A 17,883-nucleotide genomic window follows, 5' to 3' on the forward strand; every position below is an offset into this window, starting at 1 on the left:
GTCTCGGGATCCACGGGTGGCAAGGACAGAACACGGGAAGTTCTGAGGGGCAGCTCTGAGCCTCTGTGGGGACCAGTGTCGGGCTGAGGCTGCCTCCTTGCCCAGGAGGATGGGAACTAACCGAGGAAATGCTCTGCCCCGTCCTCTGCCTCGTGAGACTCCTCATCCAACCTGTGACTTAATGCCAACTGGAATTGTGTCAGCTCTGAGGATTCGTCACTGGCATCCTGCCTTCAGAACTCAGCTGCATTCATTGTGGGAAAATGGCAGTGAAATTTAAAACTCTCTTGTTGCTGATGAATTGAGAGGGTTGTTTTGTTTCCTCCTGGGCAGGTACTTCGTCAGTTTCATCCTGCAGTTCCAGTTCCACAAGGCCCTCTGCCAAGCTGCCAATCACACTGGCCCTCTTCACACCTGTGACATCTACCAGTCCAAAGAAGCTGGAAGAATACTCAGGTGAGAGTGAGGAAAGAGGGAAGCTGAGGAGTATCTAATGGCAGGGGGTGGGGACAAGGGCAGGCCCGCCCACTGAGCCCACTCTGTGATTTGTAAAGGAAGCCACCCAGAGCTAGGGGCTGTCCCAGTGGCCGAATGGCCAAGTGGGGGCCGGGTTAGATTGGGTGGGTGGCGGGTACGGCAGGGGCACAGAGGGCACGCGTTACTCCATCGCAGTTCCCCTCGCTGCTCCCGGGGCTGTCTTGCTAAGGTAACCGAGGCAAAGAAAAGCATTTCATTTATTTATTTTATTGGATTTGATAACCCACTGGAACAGGATGGGACCACTCTGTGAGCCAGTGCAGATCAAAGGAATCCCATCGTGGAACCAGATGTTGCTGAGCATTCCAGCACCAGCAGCTGTTGACATTCCCGTTTCCTTGTTAGGGACTGCCTGTGAGGCCTGCTGGCTGGGACTTGGTGGACAAAGTGCAGGCTCAAAAATGTCAGTGGCCCAGCAGTGGAAGTTGTATTCTGAAGAGCTTTTTAAATGAATACATTGAGGACCGTGGGATGGAATCCCCTGCCCAGCAAGTCCTCACAGGTCCCCCCCCCTGTTGCAGACCTAAAGGGCCCGCTGCTGCGCTCTGTGTTCTTGCCAGAGATGTTCGTTCCTCTCCTTCTTCTCCAATGGGCCAGGAACAGAAGCCGTTCAGTAATGCCTGAAAAGCAGGTGTGCCTCAGGGGTCTTCTGCCCAGCCTGCTCTTTCGGGAATGCAGACCTTGAGACTGTGACAAGTGTGGTCAACCAGTGTTACGTGAGGCTTTGAATCTGGTTGATGCCACATCCCCACAGTGGATACACAGCCAGTCTGGGAACGGATGGGAAGGAGGGCACCAAACACTGAATCGGGGGCACCAGGATATCAGCGTCCTGATCCCCAGTGGGTGGAGATCTCAGCCTTCCACCATGTCTCTGGATGCTCAGATCCTCCACCTCTTTGTCAGTCCTCACCTCCCCCAAGAGCATGACGTAGGAGGGGGACAGTGAAGGAGATGCTTGCACAACAAGTGGCTCACGGGCAGGCAGTCAGAGGTGTCACTGGGCCCCCCTCCTCTGCAGCGCCCTGTGCCCCCCTTACCTTAATTCAGCCTGGAAAAGCAGCCTGTTCCCTTCAGGCTGAAAAGTTCTCCTTGGAAGTGTAGTTTCCACCAGGCCATTTTCAGCCTGAAAGAAGGAACAGGTCAGCTTCTCCAGCCTGTACTGCTTCCCACTCAGGAGTAAGAGTCTGGGGCCTTAAAGGAGTGGGGGATTCTAAATTCTAGGCACGTGCCCGTGCAAATGCACTCCTTCTCCCTGGTATCTCCACCTCTGCAGGCAGTACATGCTTCCAGCTGCTTTCGCAGATGTCATGCAAAAGGGCGCAAAAGCCCTCATGGAGGGGACTCCCTTGGCCTGTCGAGAGGAGGGGTCCCCTCTGCTTTCTTGCCCGGTGGATGCACATGTGAGCTTCTGTGTCTGTCTCACTGCCCCTTCCTCTTGGTCCCTTTCCATGCAGCGATGCTTTGAGGGTTGGATCTTCCCAGAAGTGGCAGGATATCCTCCAGCAAGTCACTGGCACGCAACAGATGGATGCGACAGCCCTGCTAGAATACTTCAGCCCCGTGACTGAGTGGTTGAAGCAACAGAACAGTCGAATGAATGAAACGCTGGGATGGCCAGACTTTGAGTGGCGTCCTCCCATCCCAGAGGGATACCCAGAAGGCATTGGTAAATCACAGTAGGGACAGGCCCATCCTACACCCCCAATAGCAGCACCGTACGGCGGCCCCAGTGTGGCTCTGGCAGCACTATTTGGTGCCCCGGGGCCATTCCACAGAGGGGGAAATCAGCGAGGAGGCAAAGGGTCAGACTGCAAAGCGAGTGCCCAGGAGGCCCTGCAACCCTGGTGACGGCCACTGATCAAAGAAGCGTGTGCCACTGAACACCTCTGTGAGCGGCATGCCCAGCCACAGCCAAAAACACTGGTTTGTGCAGCACTGGCTGCCTGGCCTCAGGCAGTTGCCACACAGGTGCAGAAGCAGGAAGAGTGGCAGCCTCTGCCGCTGGAAGGAGCACTTGGAGAGGTCTGGCAGACGGGGCTCCAGTCCCAGCCTGCAGCAGCCAATCAGGGCCCCTGCTGGCCTGGTGGGCCTCCTCTTCTGTCGCTACTCAGCAGGGGTAGCTACTGTAGAACAACCTCACTGAGGTGACACTCAGGAGCACCAGCCTTTTGCCAGGCTGGCATAAATGCAGACTTTGGGAACACACACCTGCGCATTCCTCAGAGGCCATTCTGTCCGTTCCCCACCCGCCAAAGCTCCCTGAGGAAAAGGCAGCCTTGCAGTAAATGAGGGGCAGGGGTCCCGTTCCCAGAAAGGGTGAGGCCCAGCAGGGCAGGGAAGGCAGTGTGGTGGCACAGCAGTGGCATACGCCCATCCCTGGTTCAGTTCCCACAAGGGGAAAGCCCTGAGTCAAGAGAGTCAAACTTCGTGGCCTACAGATGTTATGGATCACAGCCCCTATCATCCTCTGCCAATGCTGCCTGCTGGCAGGGGATGGTGGGAACTGTAGTCCATAACATCTGGAGGGCCACGAGTTTGACACCTATGCCTTAGACCTTGTGGACAGAGTCCCAAACTCAGCTGAGACTGGTGCCCTGTAACACAGAAAATACATGGCATGGAACACTTGTACTGATTGGCTGCCCCGCCTGTCTGTCATTGTGGTCAGCAAGTCCCCCTCATCTTCATCCAGTATTCAGGGCTCATTTCTCCTCTCCCTCTCATTCGCCCCAGTGATGTTTGCTCTCCGTCTGTCTCTGCCTGCTTCCCTTATGCACCTTATCAGATGCCAGCGGTGATGTAGGATAGGGTTACCTCTAACAAAGGCTTAATGTGTGGAAAGGAACTGCTGGAGCTTTCCACTGTATGGGAGTAATATTAGCCTTCTGATGAAGAGGCCGGACATTTTCTCCAGACCATTGGAAACTACCTCTGCCCCTATTGGTTGTCTGCCTGCGAAGAGTCAAAATGGAAATGGGGAGGTATGAATGATGGCCATGCTGGCAGGGGCTGATGGGAATTGAAGTCTGTGAACATCTGGAGTGCCATAGGTTCACCACCACGGGCCTATTTGCCAGGGCTTGGGTGGGGTGGAGTTGAGTGGCAGACAGATTTTGAAGGAGGGGGAGAGATTTGGGGTTTACTGCTTTATTTTGGTTTTGACTGAAAGTATTTTTAACTTTTATGTAAGTCACCTTGATTCATGGGGGGGGTGGGGGGGTGGGGGGGATATGAATGTTTTAATAAATAAAATAAATGGTGGACTACACCTTTGGGGAGACACACTGCCTCCCTGGGCCAAGACTGGCCCAACTCTGATAGAGAGTTGCATTGGAGGGGAGCCTGCATTTCCTGCTGGGGTGGATTCACGGGGCCTGATCCCGCAAGGCGTGAGGCACCGTGGCTAGCTGGCCAGCAGTAACACAGAGCGCACAGGGGAGGAGGGTAGCAGTCCCATCAGGCTGCGTTGTGCCTCCCGTGTCCTTCACCCGCATCGGGGGTGTGACACCAGTACAGTCCTGGGGGCTTGGCATATCTGTGCCTTTCCGTCTGGACCTGCTGCCAGTCAGCGTTGTGAGAAGCTGAGTGGCAAGACTGAATCTAAGAGGGTGGATTCATCCTGAACCTTGAACTCACAGACATAGGATGCCCCCTCCCCATAAAATAAATATGACTTGGAATATAGTGTCCAGTGTAACCTGGCGGGGCATATATTAGCAGCAAGTATTTGTTATAAATGGAATCTATTATAAAAATAATCAATATTCATCATCCTAGAGATTCTAAATCTGTTAACAGCATACAAAATATACACAGGCATTACAGGTGTTCCCTTTGAACAGGTATCCATTGGCAACATTAGCTCTAAAGTATGTTGCATTTTTAACACAGGATTGTATCCTGACAGTTTTCCAAGAGAGACCCGGCTATATAGCTAGCTGGATAGTTTTCTCAGGAACATGAAGGCGAATGCTCTTTGGGTTTGAGAAAGTCCTGCATGTCATTTGGATTCCTCTGAACACTTTCTGGAGAAGGACCAGGACTCGGTGGTGGAGCATCTGGTTGGTAGACAGAAGGTCTGAGCTTCACATCTTTGGTAGAAACAGTAGGTGATGTGAAAGGCCTGGAGAGCTGTTGCCAGTCAGTAGACAAAATTGAACTTGGTGGATGGTTGGATGGGTTGATTCAGTCTAAGGCAGCTTCATGTGTCCACGCGTCTTCTGTATTGCACTGTGTGATTGAAGTGTCTGGAAATTTTGGGTGACATTATTTCCCCTGAAAGTACAATAGCATTGTCCTCTTGAAGGGCTACTGCAGTATGTTGTCCGGTAGGTCTGATAAACTGTATTATGTATTGTCAAAGGCTTTCACGGCCGGAAACACTGGGGTGCTGTGTGGTTTCCGGGCTGTATGGCTGTGTTCTAGCAGCATTCTCTCCTGACGTTTCGCCTGCATCTGTGGCTGGCATCTTCAGAGGATCTGATAGTAGGAATGGAAAGCAAGCAGAGTATATATATTGTGAGGTCAAAAGGTGAGACCCTCTGAATAGAGTAGCCTGGCATGTGAGTCACAAAGAAGTCTGTAGCCTGGGAGTAACAATGAAGATAGCAAGATCAATAGGTGAATGCATCTGAATAGAAGTATCCTGGTCTTTGTTTCCTTTGATTGCTAATGAGTGTTTCCTTTGAGTGTTGAAAAACTCTAGAATCAAGACAGTGACTAATCAGCTCCACACAAACACAGGACAACTATAGACATAGCAATCAAAGGAAACAAAGACCAGGATACTTCTATTCAGATGCATTCACCTATTGACCTTGCTATCTTCATTGTTACTCCCAGGCTACAGACTTCTTTGTGACTCACATGCCAGGCTACTCTATTCAGAGGGCCTCACCTTTTGACCTCACAGTATATATACTCCACTTGCTTTCCATTCCTACTATCAGATCCTCTGAAGATGCCAGCCACAGATGCAGGCGAAACGTCAGGAGAGAATGCTGCTAGAACACGGCCATACAGCCCGGAAACCACACAACACCCCAAACTGTATTATGTTACCATCTTCTTCATTTGGAAGTCATGGTTGGTGTAAGTAGATACCTAATGAAAGTTTGTTTGAAATGGATTTTCCTGGAAGTCCCCAGCCCTCCCCACTCAAAGTCTTTTTCGGTAGGAGTATTTTTATCTGTGTGTTGTTAAACAGTAAAGAGCATGCTCAGTCCTCCGCTTTGGGTGGGAAGACAGCTGAAGAAACAAAGCGGTCTGTGACAAGCACAGTGGGGTGAAATAGGACATTGAAGCTGGACAGGAGGGCTGAATCCATGGCTACCACCTAGCTGGACCTCAGGATGGCTTTGAGGAGAATTGGGCTCAGGTCCCTTTTTGATCCTGAGGTGATACAGGAAGACCTCTGTGAGGCTTCTGCCATTTCAGGGCATTTACTTCTACTGGTGTCAAGGTCAGTTTTTTGTTGGTTGGGTCCTTCAACAAATCGGGTCCTTTTTAGGGCATTCTGAGCAATGGAGTGGGGGCTGGCAATGTGGCTGTTAGCAGAGAATAGGAGTCGAAATAGTGAGTATAAATTATGGGCAGAAGGTTTCTAACTGGATATTAGAGGAAAAAAATTTGCAGTAAGACTTGTCCAGCAGTGGAATTGGCTGCCTAGGAAGGTGGTCTTTAGGCAGCAGCTGCACAAACACTTGTCTGGGATGCTCCAGGCTGATCTTGCATTGAGCAGAGAGTTGAACTCGATGGCCTAAATGATTCCAACCAGAGGTGGGATCCAGCAGGTTCTCACAGGTTCCCGAGAGTAGGTTACTGATTATTTGTGTGTGCCGAGAGGGGGTTGCTAATTGGTGATATTGCCACGTGATTTTTGCCTTAGTTACGCCCCTCCTCTCAGCAGTAGCGTGCAGAACTTGAAGCAGTCTAGCAGGAGGTGCACCGGCATGTGTGGCAGCCTGCTCCTGCGTGCATTCGTTTCCCGCCCAAGGACCGGCGCAGCGGCTGCGTCCTTGCCACAGCCCCGCCCAGGAATTCCCTGCCCCCGGAATGCCCAGCCACGCCCCCGTTGTGCCCTGCCCAGCCCCACTGGCGCTACGCCACAGTTTGAATCCCACCACCATGGGAACCTGTTACTAAAATTTTTGGATCCCACCACTGATTCCAACCCTATGATTCTATGAACCTGTGCTGTGCCAGCAAGAATTCTTTGCTGCCATGGGTTTGGTCAATATGTTGCCTGGAGGCTATGAGGATGAAGCTATCAGCCCCTCTGTTGATTTGCCTGGAGGTAGGAGGTAAAGGAAAGAAGCTAATGGACTGTATCAGTGATTCTTAGCGGGGGTGATATAAAAAAATCTTGAGGTTCATTCAGAACGTGGGTGGCAAACGTTAGGCGACACTTTCTTCATGTTTGCAATGGCTGCTGACACCCAGCAGAGGAAACTAGTTTTATACTGCCCGCTTCCTTCTTGAAGATAAAAATCACAGATCTGATATTTCTCCTCCTGGCCTACAAAAAAAAGTGGCACCCAACCAAGAGGAACACAACCTAGCATCCAGGAGTTGACTGATGGCCATTGGACTCAAAAGTCTTGATGAATATTGAATGTCCAAGATCTGTGTATCATATTCGTATGTTATAAACATGCCTGTATGAATAAATTGCCTTTGGCTGGGGTGTTTTTTATGTCCTAATTTTGTTTATTGTCATTTCATATATAACAGTACATAGATCGCATCTTGTTTTGCCCAACGGTCAACTTTAGATATTAAAATCTGCACACACACACTAATTTCTCAGCTTTTCTACATAGCACAACATAATTATTTTCTGGTATTCTCTTAATTTATGATCAGAGACAGATGCTGGCTCGTTACATAATTTAAAAAATTAATGTATGGGGAACACCGTTTATGGTGCTTATGTGTCCTAAAATACATAACCTGGGGCCAGAGCAAAGTCAGATTTAATTTTATTACTGGATTAAGATTAATTAGAACAACACCACTATTTCCTTTTGAGATTAATCTCCCAGGATATCCTACTGGTTTTGTGCAAAAACCTGTCCTGCATGTGAAAGGAAAGCTTCAGTGTTGCAAGCGTTAACTGATATGCGCCTACAATGCTATATTCTCCATTTATTTTTATCTCTACCTCATCTATCGGAATCAGTGATAATTCTTTCCTCAGTACATGAACACAATTTAGAACTATAATCTTATGTTCTTGAGTTAGCCATGTTGTGGTATGTGCATCACTGCAGGTTCTAACAATCGAAGTTGATGGTAGACAGCCTTGTCAGGTGCCTCCAGATAGTTTATCATTAATGGTAGGCCTCACATACAATGTAGATTGATCCACTCTAGGAAATATTGGCCAAAATGCACTTGATAGGAAATTTGATCTCTGAATCTACCAAATGCCTATATATATCCAAAAATAAAATCACAAATGGCATATTCTTTACCTATTCAATTGTGTTAAATATGTTTTTGGGGTTTATTAAGTGATATTTTGGTGCAAAACTGGATTTGTCTAAGGTTATATATTTTAAAATAATGTTCTTGGATCTTGTTACCAGGATTATAGTTAATATTTATACTTTTCAACCCATCCTGAGGATAAAATCCTCAATTCCATCTGTGGGCTTTTTAAAAAGTCTCAGACAGTGAAGAAAACCAAGTACCACATTCTGGATTTGGCTGATGACCATTAGGCATGCGGGGTGTGTGTGTGTCCTAACTGAATGTATTAGTTTAAAATATTTATATCTCACCGCAATCCTCCAGGGGTCTGCAATCTGTGGCTCTCCAGATGTTCATGGACTACCAATCCCATCAGCCCCTGCCAGCGTGGCCAATTGGCCATGCTGACAGGGACTGATGGGATTGGTGGTCCATGAACATCTGGAGAGCCACAGGTTGCAGACCCCTGCTAGACTCAAGGCCATTGTGCTTGAGGTCAGGGCATCATATGCGTTGATCATGCAATTGCTTTGTCTGGGATGGTTTCTGATGTCCCAGATTATTTTTCTGGTTCACTTATTTCCTGTCAGCAGTCTGGAGCCACCTCCATGTTCAGTTGGAGTGGTGGCATGTAAATACTAAATTAAGTAAATGAGTGAGGGGGTGGGGTTGAAGATAATGCTGTGTACTCGTGGGCACTGGCAGGTTACAGATGAAGAACCTCCAATTCTGATTGTTGAGCTTTGTTATTTTTTATTTTAAAAAATCCCCACCAACAGGACAATAAGGACGGGTCTTTGTTGTGAATCAAGGGCAAGCCCAGTTTCACCCAGTCTGGGAGTTACAGTTTCATTGACTTGGAAGGAGACACATCTGATCATTTCAAACACTGAAGCATAATATGACTGTGTCCATTTTGACATGACCTTCTCCATGGGGAAGGCCCGAGGCACCTACCCTATTGTGCTCCAAACTAACATGGTACACAACTTTGGTGAGTGGCCACTTGGCAGGCCTTGGTGCCATAGGTGTTGCAAAGAACTGGCTCTTTGGCAGCTGGGGGTAGGAGGTAGACATCTTCCCTTAGATTTGGGGGAAATTCTTGGACCTTGCTAATGAAGAGACTGGATGGAGTTCTTATTCACACCACGTCTCTCCTCTGGGTGTGGTTCCTTGCTCCTGATGTCATACAGATCAGTGGGAAAGCCACCTGTGTTGTTGCCTGGTGTTGGGGGATTCTAGAGTGTTGGCTTCCTCGTGTGGGGGCTCATTTTCTCCTCCCCATGAGCAAAGGCAGTTGCCCAGTTGGCGTCTTCTTGTCCCACCTTTGCTGGCTCCTCCTCCTCTTTCTCTCTCAAGACCCAGGAATACCTGGAGTTGAAGCTGGCTCAGGTGGGTTCAGGGAGCCTCCAGGACTCATCTCAGGCATATATTTGAAATTATAGGGCAGGGGTCTTCAAACTATGGCCCTCCAGATGTTCAGAGACTACAATTCCCATGAGCCCTACCACTTGGCCATGCTGGCAGGGGCTGATGGGAATTGTAGTTCATGAACATCTGGAGGGCCACAGTTTGAAGACCCCTGTTATAGGGTTTTGCCTTAGAAAAATGAATTGATATGGGAAAGTAAGTCCTGTATGCATCCGAGGAGGGCTTTTGCATCATGACTGGATTATCACCGCGAGCAGATACCCTCCTTAGAGAGTGGGAATGTTCGGATCCCAGCAAAGAGAGGCAGCTTTCTTCTTAGGAATTAAATAGTGAGCCTTATCACCCGTGGCCCAACGAAAAGGTCCCCTAAGTGCTATATCCTCCCCCCACCCTTTCCCCTTTTCCAGATAAAATAGCTGATGAAGCAGAGGCCAAAGAGTTCTTGATGGAGTACAACAGCACAGCAGAGACAGTCTGGAATGCCTACACAGAGGCTTCGTGGGCATACAATGTCAACATCACTGACCACAACAGACAGATCATGGTAGGACCTGCTGGGGAACTCACGGGTTGATGAATGAAAGTACGTGCGCCCTTTAAGAACTGGGGAATAAGGACCGAAAGAAACACGTGACGCACGTATGCTGCTCTGTGGCTATATTCTATACATTTTTGATACATATAAGCATACACATACAATGTACAATACTGAGTGCTAATACACAATGTAATAAATTGATATAGACTACATACGTGTATAAATTTTAAATAGATATTTATTGTGTTATTTATGCATACGTTTTAATTAATTTGTAACGTTTATGAAGGACGTAGCACTGATGAAGGCATCCGAAAGGCTGAATATACGCGGGCAGCTTCTGCAAATTCTCCGTTGTTGAGATAAGGCTCCTTTAATTGCTACATGGGAATGTCTCCGGAGGGAGAATACAGATTTGCTTGAGATGCGGCCATTATGAACAGATACATGTCCTGAGAGCAGCAAATTGATTATAGACTTAAAGAAAAAGAATTGCACATGGGATACTAGATATACAGCGAATGGAAATAATAGTAAGACTGTATCCTTTAATACTATGAACGACACAGCCTTGCTCTGATCATTACAATCGTTTGACTTCTCCCAAAGAGACTTACCTGTCATTTTAGTGTATTAGCACTCAATATTGTAGATTGTATGTGTATGCTTATATGTATCAAAAAAATGTATAGAATATAGCCACAGAGCAGCATACGTGCGTCACGTGTTTCTTTCGGTCCTTATTCCCCAGAACTCACGGGTTGAAACAGACAGAATGGGCAGCTTCTCCACTCTGTTTTTTAAGCCAACAGCAGAATTACTTCTCATGCTCTATGGCAGGGGTGGCCAACCTACGGTGCTCCAGATGTTCATGGACTACAATTTCCAGTTGGCCCTGCTGGCAGGCGCTGATGGGAATTGTAGTGCATGAACATATGGAGCGCCATAGGTTGGCCACCCCTGCTCTATGGGGTGTGCGCAATGGCTGTTTGGAAGCTCAGGTGGTTCCAGTCTATAGAGGGGAAGGGTTTCTGAGGGCCAAGAAGTCAGTGTTTCATAAAACGTCAACAAAGCAGCTGATTTGGGCTTTAAAAAGGGCCACTTGGGATAGGTTTGCCGACTGCTCCTCCCCTCTTCCCTCCCACACATGCAGTTTGTCTCGCTATAAGATCTCCCAAGAAAGTCCTCTTGACTAGACCACCTATAGGCAGCATCATGAGGAACAAAGAGATATCTGTGCTAGTCACTCCAGAGCCCTTTGGAGGTGGGCGGTTTATCAAGTTCAATTAATAATAAAATAATAATAGAATTCCCTTTGCTAAAATCTGCATTAAGCAGATGTTTTGTGTTACCATTTTATTGGGGTATGGTCTGCCTTGGAAGGAGATCATACACTTAGCAAGGAGAAAGCTCCAAGTCACATTTCTGGCATCTCCACCTTAAGGGTTCTCAAATAGCAAACCAGCTGGGCCCCTTCCGCACACGCAAAATAATGCGTTTTCAAACCACTTTCACAACTGTTTGCAAGTGGATTTTGCTATTCCGCACAGCTTTAAAGAGCACTGAAAGCAGTTTGAAAGTGCATTATTCTGCATGTGCGGAATGAGCCCAGGTCTCAGGTAAAAGACCACAGCAGGAGAAAGGAACCAAAGAAGTGGCTGGCGATAAGGCAGCTTTATGTACTGGGTTTTTAAAAACTGGAACGTGGTTTTAGCAGTGGCATAGTAAGGAAGGGATGTGAGGTGGGGTGCCACTTGGGGGTGGGTCACATGGGGGGCACGTTGTCATTCGCCCCCTCGCAACTGCAGGGGCTCAGTTGAATGCATGTGTGGAGTTGCGGGAGGGTGGGGGCTGTTCAGTGCTGGGCTGGGCTTTTCTGGGTCCAGCTTTAAACTGCAGGTGAGGCGGGGAGGTAGTGCTGGAGGCAACTGTATAAACCTGGAGCCGGTTAGCCCAACTGCTCAGTTTGATGCTGGGTTCAGCTTTCAACTGTAGGCTTGAAGCCAAGCCCAGCATTAAACCTCACCTGGAATTCTGAAGGGGGAAGGAGCCCAGGTAAATGCTGATCAGTGTTTCAACTGCACCCCTGTCCCTGAATTCCACGTGGAGTTCGTAGAGGGCACAGTTGTAAAGGATCCCCACATGACCTGCTCAGGAGGCACCCAGGGGCCGTGCAAGGGTTGTGCTTCACTTGGGTGCAATGTTAGGCAGCTCTGGGTTCTAGGGTAGTCATGGAGCCCCAAGAACAAGGTGAGATAGATGTGTAAGGAGACCCACGGCTCTATGCTGTGTTAACCTGAGCTGTTCCTTCTCCACATGTGTCCTGAAGTTAGAAAAGAATCTGGAAATGTCAAACCACACACTCCAGAATGGCCTGAAGGCTCGGCAGTTCGATCCCACTGACTTCCAGGACCCCAGCATCAAGCGCATTTTAAAGAAACTGAGTGACATAGAGCGGGCAGCTCTGTCCGAGGCGGAGCTGAAGGAGGTGAGTGAGAGTTGGGCCCCGTAGGATGCTTCCCATAGCTGGGTTTTTGAAATTAACATTTCCTCTCCCATCAGTATGCTGACAGCCCTGACCTGCATAGCCCCAGGTGATCCTGATTCTCACCAGCTCTCCCTTGATCTGTCCTGTTTGATTTCGAGGGACTTATCAACATGATAAGCACAAATGCTTGCAACCGTGACATCCCTCTTTCTCTGGAAAAGGCCCTTGGGAATGGGAGATTTTGTGCCCAGGCATCGTGGGGCAGGGAACACTGAATCCTTCTTCCTCATTTTCTCCACTCTCCCTCACTGGGTTTTCTTTGACTGCTTCCTCGAGAGGCTATTTCAAGACTGGTGCTAAAAAAATTCCCTGATATTCTGTGAACCTGAGTAATGACAGGCTGGTCTCTGGCTGATGTTCTTTGGGCAAGGTAATGAACGGCTCCGTTTTCGATTTCCTGGGATGAGACTCGTTACATGGAGCCATTTCAGTTTGACAGTTTGTGGGCAGAAAGAGCCTTAGGCATGGTAATAGACATCTTTCCTGTGGAGCATGTCACGATTGATTCTCCTGGACCTCAGCCTGACCTGCAGTATAGCCATGGTAGCCTTTGGAGCTGCCTGCCTGCCTACAGTTTTGTGGTGTTTTGCTCCAGGCCATGAGCAGAGTTACAGAAAGTGTGCTGAGCGTCTTCTCCATCTGGTGGGAGTCATCCTGTTGCAGGTCTCCCTTTCAATAGGAACATAAAACTCATGGGACCACCTGGCAGACGGTCCAGCGGACAATCAGTGTGCGTCTTCTCTTAGGATTATGTTTTGTTCCTTCTTTTTTTCTCTCTCTCCCATCCATATGCTGACCTGGATAGCCCCAGGTGAGCCTGGTCTTGCCCAATCTCAGCAGTGTTTGGATGGGAGACGTCCAAGAAATACCAGGGGTGTGACAGACAGCCTCTTAATTGGGGAATAGACAGAGGCATACCAGGGGGAAATGGTGCCCAGAGACATCCATTCTCCAGATGTCCCCCTGCTACAGTGGGGCGGGGCCCACCCCTGGCCCCACCCCTGAACTCCGCCCCCGCTTGGAGCTGGCAGCCAGGAGGGGGCGGGGCTTGGGGTCCTCTGGCTTCCTTGGCCCCGTCCATGTCGATGATGACATGAGCGGGGCCGAGGGCGTCAGAAGACGACAAGGCAGCAGGACTTCCTGGACCTCAGGGGACTTCCTGCTGCCCTGCCGTCTTCCTGGTCATGTGGGGGGGGGCTATTTTGCACCCCTCACTTGACTAGATCAGTGGCGCCCAGGGACAAAGCGTACCCCCTGTCTCTAGGCAAATACGCCACTGGGAGTAGATAGATCGCTTATTCTGCATGCATATGAACCACTGCCACTGGATTAGGTTCATAACTTCGAGATCCTTCTGAGCCTGCTGTTTGGTCTGTGTGGCCAGGAGTGCCAGGCTCACTTGATGAGTCAGTTGTGGTGTGAGGAAAATCTGCCCCCTCCCATGACGTGTGCTGTGGGAACCTCTAATGTGCTCCATGCTCTCTGAAGACTGTTTCAGAAAGTATATCTAATGGAAGCATCAGCCAAATTGTGGCTGGTTGAAGAGAAAATATTTTGCCTGTAAGACAAGAGTTGCATTGGTGACTAGCTGGTTTGTGAGGATAGTTCAGGCGTGTGGTTTAACATTCAAAGTCCTGAGTGGTCCGGACCCCAGAACCTTAACCCCGCCCCCGCCCCCGCCCCCGCCCCCGCCCCCACAACACACACACAGGCTTCACCTGTGCATGGAATTCTTATCACATGTGGCTGGACCAATGCAGGGATGATGGAAAGCTACAAAACCTAGAGCTTTGTCAATTGGATGGGGACTGCTTCTCTGCTGGAGCAGTGGGCTACAGGCAGGGGGTGGTAAAATGTTCTCCTAGGCCAGTGGTGGCGAACCTTTGGCACTCCAGATGTTATGGACTACAATTCCCATCAGCCCCTGCCAGCATGGCCAGTTGGCCATGCTGGCAGGGGGCTGATGGGAATTGTAGTCCATAACATTTGGAGTGCCAAAGGTTCGCCACTACGGTCCTAGGCACTGGCATTCCCTTGTCGTCTTCAGTGGTTTTTCTCTCGTGACATGGCAGACGCCCTTCTGGAAACAAAACGACTGAGAGAGGGGCAGCTGCACAGGGCAGTGGCTACAGGAGGGCTGCAGCCTCCGGTCTCTTTCCTCCCCTGTGTCACTCCGCCCCCCCCCCCGCCTCTACACACTGTTTTTCGATGAAGTGGTGGCCGGGGCTTCTAAACCATTCTTGCTGCTGAAAAAATTGTTTGATCCTTCGCGGATGTTTCGGAAGTAGCCAAATGGTCCACAAGAGAAAAGTTCATTCTGTAGGACTCTTGGGTCAGAAGAGCAGAAGTTGTGGGAGCAGAAGGCGTCTGAGTCACTGCCTCGGGACTGTCTGTCTTCACAGCTGCACTGTCTGGCCCCTGAGTGCCAGAAACAGAAATGTTTTTGATCACTTCTGATTCATAAAAATACGTTTGCTATGAGTATAATGAGAGCCTTGGAGCCGGGGAAGTGACATTGCATTGGAGGGGTTGAGAGGGAAGCACCCATTCTGCTCTCAAAGCACAATAACTGGAGGCCATCCTTCTTTCAGTACAATCAGCTCCTCTCAGACATGGAGACAACCTACAGTGTAGCCAAAGTCTGCAAAGAAGGCTGCAAGGCGCTGGATCCTGGTAAGTCCCAGCCACAACTGACAGGAATAACCCTACCCCCCACCCCACCCCGTCCCACATCCCCACCTTCAGTTCCCTGAGTCCATAGAACTTCTGGAAAATGCTTCAAAATCTGAAGCTTCGGGATTATGAATCTGCACTCCAAGATAACTTTTTCAACCAATGGAACTTACTTTTAACCCATGGTTCCCCTAAATTAATCCTAGTAAAGAAGACAGTAGATATGTGTCATTGGAAATTTACTAAACAAAATCCAGCCCAGAATAGCAAATGCTGTGAATTCTCCAAATCTGAACAGAGTTTTCCCCAACATTCGAGGATGGTTGGAAGCTTTCGAAGGATATTCTGGTTTTAGTTTCCTAGGCAGCAGAATAATCAGCAAGCAGGGAGACTCAGTCAGCAGATCTGTGCTTGACAGGGGTGTCATCCAACCCAAATACTTAGCCAGTCTTCCTGCCAAATAGGATCATTCCAGTTCATGTTTCTATACAAGATGCCTTAAACAAAATATTGCATTAACTGCAGAGATGACAGTTTCCACTTTCTGCCAATTATGTGTGACCCTTCCTCTAGCTGTGAATCAGCTTTCTGATTGTATATATGTATGAGATACTTAATTCTTCGGGCTTTGCCATTTGCTTGCTAAGCAAAAATAAAAGATTGTTTTGCATAAAAACTGTTTGTGTATGGGTGTATGTGTGTGTGTGTTTGTGTGTTTGTTTGGGTGTCTGGGGGGGAGGTGGAAGAGATTCAGGCTAAGGCTATATCCCCCCTTCCCTCACCATAGGAAAAAGAGGCAAAGGTTTTATTTACATGTGCCGATAAGCAGTTGTGCTTGCAAAGACTGAGGAGATTCAAATAGGGGCCTGGGTTCCTCCCCTGCCCAGAGGCGTAGCAACGAGGAAAACCCTGGGTTCTGCCCCTGCCCTGGACCACCCTTCCATTCTGAATGCCCTCACCACACCCCCACAAGGGCGTGCACCCAGTGTGTCGTTCCCCTGTCCCCTTGGAGCTACACCTCTGCCCCTGCCTGTAGGAAGCAGACTTGCCCAGTGGACTGGGAAGGAGCAGAGGCATCTTACTGTGGTGAAAATTCACTCCATCCCAATAACCAGACTCAGGTTCCAACGAAATCAGTTTATTGCATCAGAGTGAAGAACGGGCTGCACTCGAGCACTGCTGAAACTGAGATCCCAGAGTCTGTGCCACTAGCTGAAATCCCACCTTGCCCCCCCCCACCCACCAAGCAGCTCTTTCCCAGGTCCCTGACGCTTCCTGGTCTGAGGGTCATAAGGAGCAGTGGCTGGCCTGGCTCAGAAAGAAATCGTTATTTTTGAACTGGTTCAACCATGGGTTCCCGTGCTCAGGATCATAATTCTATCAGCCCCCTGCCAGCATGGCCATTGATGGGGAATTGTTGTTCATGAAACATCTGGGGGGCCATAGTTTGAAGACCCCTGCTTTAAACAGCAAGCAAAGCCTAAGGCAAAGGAAATCAAATCAAAAGGAATACATGTCCATCTGGTACCTCAATTTCTCCACTGGATCGCAAAACACAAGTGCGTCTGACAATTGTTTTATGTTCCTTTCAGTCAGAATTAAATGTAAATAATAATCACTTGAGAGATTTTGGGGGCTGTGGGTCCTCGGGTTGCCCCCTTCTGGGTGGGATAACAACAAACAAAAGACTGATCTCCAGGGAGTGCCGGCCCCACCGTCTCCGGATGTGCCGGTAACCCTCCTTCTGTGCTCTCCTGTCACGTGGTGAAAAGGGAGACGATTTAGGTTCTGTAGGATATCATCCCGCTTAGAATTCAGAGAAGAAAGGTGGCTTCTGTACAATAAGACTTCAACCTTTCAGTTCCAGCATGTTTGGAATTGGTGCTGACTTCGACCGGAGGTACTAAAATGCTATTGGACATCACAGGTGTGGTGGTTAGTTTTTTTTTACTGGAAGCAGTTTTCCTCATTAATTTAAGAGACAGTGTTAGAAGGTTAATTAGAAATATGATTGGTGCTGCTAAAATGTTAATTAATTTTAATGATTAAATACTGGAAAATAGCTATCCATGTAAGAAGGGTGGCTAAATAAAATCTGGTTTTGTGTGATAACGAATAGTGTTAATTAGGTTTAGGAGGCGGGGAGGAAGACAATTTATTTCCATGCTAGAAGACTGTGAAAATGTCACTCAGTGAGTACAGGAGGGAGTGAATCCCATCAGATGTTAGACTACATTTCACAGCCCTGCCAGCATGGCCAATTGACCATGCTGGCAGGGGCTGATGGGAAATGTAGTCCATAACATCTGGAGTGCCAAAGGTTCACCACCACATAGGCACATGCATTTATGAGAAAGTATTTGAAGGAGGGGAAGAGGCCCGTGGTTCTGGGCCCAGGGAAAAGAAGGTAGCAGCTGGATTTGCCTGCAGTGGAGAGAGCCAGGGATGCAGGATGTGAGTCATCCCTGTGTTTATTCCTTGTTTAGAACTGACAGACATCATGGCCCAATCGAGGGACTATGATGAACTGCTTAACACCTGGAAAGACTGGCGGGACGTGTCGGGGAAAAAGATCCGCTCCCAGTACAAGAGATACGTCACTTTGAGCAATAAAGCTGCCCGACTGAACGGTATGTATGTCATGCGCTGTGAAGGGGCGAGATGGGGTCTAGCTGTGGGA

General features: G+C 48.8%; 2 protein-coding genes across 2 annotated transcripts in view; both read left to right on the forward strand.

The window, feature by feature from the left end:
- KCNH6 (potassium voltage-gated channel subfamily H member 6) overlaps positions 1-17,883 on the forward strand; it is a 534,004-nt gene that overhangs the window by 393,705 nt on the left and 122,416 nt on the right. The gene's annotated exons all lie outside the window — the stretch shown is intronic.
- ACE (angiotensin I converting enzyme) overlaps positions 1-17,883 on the forward strand; it is a 67,535-nt gene that overhangs the window by 36,276 nt on the left and 13,376 nt on the right. The window contains 6 exon segments of the mRNA XM_048517069.1: positions 334-456; positions 1,995-2,206; positions 9,852-9,988; positions 12,312-12,470; positions 15,122-15,203; positions 17,690-17,833. Coding sequence (XP_048373026.1) covers positions 334-456; positions 1,995-2,206; positions 9,852-9,988; positions 12,312-12,470; positions 15,122-15,203; positions 17,690-17,833 — 857 coding nt within the window.

The sequence above is a fragment of the Sphaerodactylus townsendi genome, linkage group LG15 (genome assembly GCF_021028975.2).
Source record: "Sphaerodactylus townsendi isolate TG3544 linkage group LG15, MPM_Stown_v2.3, whole genome shotgun sequence".
NCBI lineage: Eukaryota > Metazoa > Chordata > Lepidosauria > Squamata > Sphaerodactylidae > Sphaerodactylus > Sphaerodactylus townsendi.